At 37.4% G+C, this 3,952-nt stretch overlaps 1 protein-coding gene across 2 annotated transcripts; it reads right to left on the bottom strand.

Moving 5' to 3' along the window:
- Positions 1–273: 273 nt before the first annotated feature.
- Positions 274–2,403, bottom strand: LOC127098616 (glucan endo-1,3-beta-glucosidase 12). 2 transcript variants are annotated; one of them, XM_051037253.1, is made up of 3 exons: positions 2,034–2,403; positions 631–1,941; positions 274–517 (listed from the first exon to the last, which is right to left on the bottom strand). In XM_051037253.1, the coding sequence occupies exons 1-3, from the start codon at positions 2,086–2,088 to the stop codon at positions 483–485; spliced, it is 1,401 nt and encodes a 466-aa protein (XP_050893210.1). In that variant the 5' UTR covers positions 2,089–2,403; the 3' UTR covers positions 274–482. The 2 variants fall into 2 exon arrangements, with proteins under 2 accessions (XP_050893210.1, XP_050893209.1); XM_051037252.1 differs by having other exon boundaries at positions 631–1,947; positions 2,034–2,395.
- Between the last annotated feature and the right edge of the window lie 1,549 nt (positions 2,404–3,952).

The raw sequence follows: 3,952 nt of genomic DNA, 5'->3' as shown, positions 1-3,952 counted from the left end.
GTCTAATTAGTTTCTAAAATTGAGCACAGATATATCTATTTTTTAAATAGATTTTTAAAAATAAAAAAAATGAACTTGAAGAAAAAACATAAGTAGGAGCCGAATTGAGAACACATTGATTTTTTTTTTGTTTTTCCATTGCAGCAGAGCTTGTCTTTGAGATCATGCACGGTCAATTCAGAGCTCCAAAAGTCACATGGCTTTAATTTAAAAGGAATAGAGACATAATTACAAACAAGTACGTCAAAGAAAGAAATCGATAGTCCTCCTAACTACTACCAATAAATAATCATTTATTAGGATATAAAAATAAACCATAAGAATTATAATTCAACAATTCACACAAGAGTAAAAAAAAGCCTAAAACACCACCCAATCCCCAATTAATTAATCCAAAGTCAATAATAATCTCAAGAAATGATACTAATACAAATAGAAATAACCCAAAATCTATAACCTAACCCCACTCCTTTTCTGTCCTTTCAATAGCCTGTGGGAAAATTGCATGCTCCATACCCTGCAAACACAGATTCATAAAACAAAATAAAAAAACTCTTCATGTGAAAATTTTATACAAAACAAAATTATTGAAATTTCCATAAATAAAGAAACAATATTTCAAAGACTTACTAGGAGGTTGAGTAACAACATAACCAGCACCACCGAAATCGCACGTACCACTCCCGCGTGACTTCTTCTGATAGAAACTATTGAAAGCATACGAAGCATGCGCCTCCAACGTATTCGGATTATAACACGTGGCACCCGGTTGAATCGGACTACAATCAGCCCCACCTTCCCCACACGCGTAATCAAGCGCGTGTTGCAGTTTCTCCTCAGAATAACCGCCATTCGCCACACACCACGTCTCACCACGATTCACCACCGCCGACACGTCACCTTTCACCGGAACCACACTCCTTCCCACACCCCCATTCGCCGCCGAAGACGACGTTTTGTTAACACCCGCCACAGTCAACGGAATATCATAAACCTTCTCCTCACTCGGGTAAAACAACCCATAGTTTTTCTCCGACGTAGGACCCGTTTTCTGATTCTCGTTAAACAGAGCAAACAAAAAAACATTAACCGTTTCATTTGGTCTTAAAGGGGTCCCACTTCCATTCAAAACTCTCCTCACTAAATTTCCGTTATACGACGCCGCATTGTCTTCTCCAGCTCCAATCTCGTTAGAGTCACCTAAGGAAGGCCAACCCGTTTCCGAAACGGTTATTCCAACGTCGTTGTATTGAAGTGCTGACATGGCAGCATAAACGGCGTCGATTTGAGCATCAAGAAGGTTACTATACTTTAAACCGTTACCAGAATCAACTACACCAGGGTTTTGTTTAAACAACGCGTAATCTAAAGATATTGTGTCTGAGTTAGCAGCATAAGCGAAGAAAGGATAAGCGTTAACCATTAAGGAAGAACCGGTTTGACGAAGAAACTCCAACATCGGTTTAATAACCGGTTCGATTAATTCGGTTTTAAACGTACCGGATGAGGTTGGGTAAGAAGATTGTAAAGCGGAGAGTGCAATTGGGGAAGAGATTTTAATAACTTTGTCGAGATTCTTTTTGACAAGGGATGCTTGAACGTTTTTCATAGCGGGTACGAGGTAGTTTGTAGTATTTTTCGGGTCTACGAACACTTCGTTTCCGACAGCAATGGCTTCTATTTGAGTTGCCGGGTAGTATTTAACGATGTTGGTTTGGATCCATATGTCGGTGAAAGATTGGTCCGCGGCGGCGTTGGAGAGAAGCTCGTTTGGCATGGCAACGACGACTTTAATGCCGGAGTTTGAAAGCACTGTGAGGACGGTGGATTCAGTGTCGTAGAGCTTCACGCGGGTGATACCTTGTGTTTTTAAGAGCTCAACCACCTTTGACGGTGTTGGTAAATTATTCGCTATTCTTCCGTAGTTTATTCCTATAGATCCTGCTTCTGAAAAAACAACAGGTCAGTCTTAATTAAAGAACAAAACAGAAAGAGATGGAGTAGACAGAAGTAATATATTTCATTTTTGTTACCTGAAGATGAAAAAGAGAGTGAGAGGAACAAGAAAAAAAACCTAAGAGGAGCCATGTTATGTTTTGGTATTGCAGTTATCTTTTCCTTGCCTTCTTTGTGAAGAAAGAGTGGTATTTTATAGACATGAAGAAAAAGAGTCTACGCTTTTTACGCAAGTGTGGTGGGACCTATTTTGGAGACCGACTCTTCAAGTTACCTAACCGCTGAGATTTAGGTTAGAAAAATTTAAACATTTTTATCTTGGGTCACCTATCTTGGTCTTGTACGTGGGAACGTCTCCCTATGAATTGATGTCGACGAAAGGGAGACGTTTGTAATTACTGCTGAAACGGTAAGAGGTTGTGATTGGTTAAGGCTGAGGGCAGCTATAAATGGTGGTTGATATTTCTATGGTTATCTAACTTCATCTGTTTATTGACTTAACAATGAAGTAGTGATGATTGTACAAAACCGTAGGATGGGGTTTCAATCCAATGATTTTGTTTAAATATGAACGTTGGACTTTGCCTGACATGCTTGAATTTATGTTTTTGGCTTCTTTCTATTTCGAGTATATATATTTTAAAACAAATATATAAATGGATCAGAATTACATGTGGACTTAGCTATCTAATTGAAATTCTTTAGTGTTTTGCGACCATCACAATCACAGCATTGTACTATTATTATTGTTATGTTAGTACTTACTCACCGCTTCGTATTTGGGGCTTATACTACTTGAGATAGCGCAGATTTCAAATATTGGATCACATGATGAATTCGAATATGGACAATGTTATCGATAATCAACATATAGAAATATAGAGAAAGAGAAGATCTTTTGATTTAGAGTTTCAATAGAATGAACAAAAATTAAAGAGTAAGAGTTACACTAGAGTATAAATATTAAATGTTAGAAAAGATCGAACTACTCTTACAAAGATCCTATAACTCAATATGATAATAATATTAATAATAATAACTAACATATCTCATCAAACTCAAGATGCATTAGCGGGGAACATCGAAAATTTGTCAATCAAAAAATAAAAATATTTAATGTAATGCGTCTTCGTCAACAAATCAACAATCTGTAAAGCGAAGGAGACAAACGGTAGAGTAATTGTCTCATGCTAAAGATGATGACAAGTGAAGTGACAATCAATCTCAATATGTTTGGTACGTTCATGAAAGACCGAGTTCTGGGCAATTTTAGTGGCCATTTTGTTATCATAATACATAAGAGTTGGTTTAGAAAGAGTGACACTCATATCAGAGAGTAACCTACACAACCAAACTATTTCAGTAGTGGTGGATGTCATAACACGATACCCAGCTTCTGTAGAAGAATGAGATATAATATCTTGTTTCTTACTTTTCCAAGAAATAAAAGAGTCTCCAAGAAAGACACAAAACTCTATCTTGGACTTACGATTTATGGGGCCGTCAGCCCAATCAGCATCATAATAAGCACGTAGTTCCAATAAGGACGATGAGGGAAAGAGAATGCTCTGAAACTGGGTTCTCCGAAGATAACGACATATGCGCAGAATGCACTGTAGTAGGAGAGACACCAAATTGACTAACAACATGCACAACATAAGCAATATTTGATCTAGTAATCGTGAGATACACCAAGTTGCCAACCAATGTATGATATAAGGTGGGATCTGGAAGGGGAACACCATCAGATGGAGCATATTTCACATTCAACTCAAGAGGACTATCTACTACTCTCGTATCAGAAAGGCGAGTTTGTTCAAGAATTCTGGAAATATACTTTGATTGAGAGAGAAGATAATCTCTAGGAAAGTAGGCAACTTCAATGCTTAAGAAGTGGCAAAGAATGCCTAAGTCTTTCATCTCAAAATGTTTTGCTAACTGTAATTTCAAATCATTAATTACATCCATATCATCACCTGTAATAATCATATCATCA

Source organism: Lathyrus oleraceus, chromosome 6, assembly GCF_024323335.1.
Source record: "Lathyrus oleraceus cultivar Zhongwan6 chromosome 6, CAAS_Psat_ZW6_1.0, whole genome shotgun sequence".
In the NCBI taxonomy this organism is placed as follows: Eukaryota; Viridiplantae; Streptophyta; class Magnoliopsida; order Fabales; family Fabaceae; genus Lathyrus; species Lathyrus oleraceus.
Note: the sequence above shows the minus strand (reverse complement) of the source record. Positions and strands in the feature narration are given on the sequence as shown.

Coding starts and splice junctions, on each gene's coding strand:
- LOC127098616 (XM_051037252.1), bottom strand. CDS start 2,088: ATGGCTCCTCTTAGGTTTTTTTTCTTGTTCCTCTCACTCTCTTTTTCA. Junction 1,948..2,033: donor ACTCTCTTTTTCATCTTCAG/GTAACAAAAATG, acceptor TTGTTTTTTCAG/AAGCAGGATCTATAGGAATA. Junction 518..630: donor TGTTGTTACTCAACCTCCTA/GTAAGTCTTTGA, acceptor CTGTGTTTGCAG/GGTATGGAGCATGCAATTTT.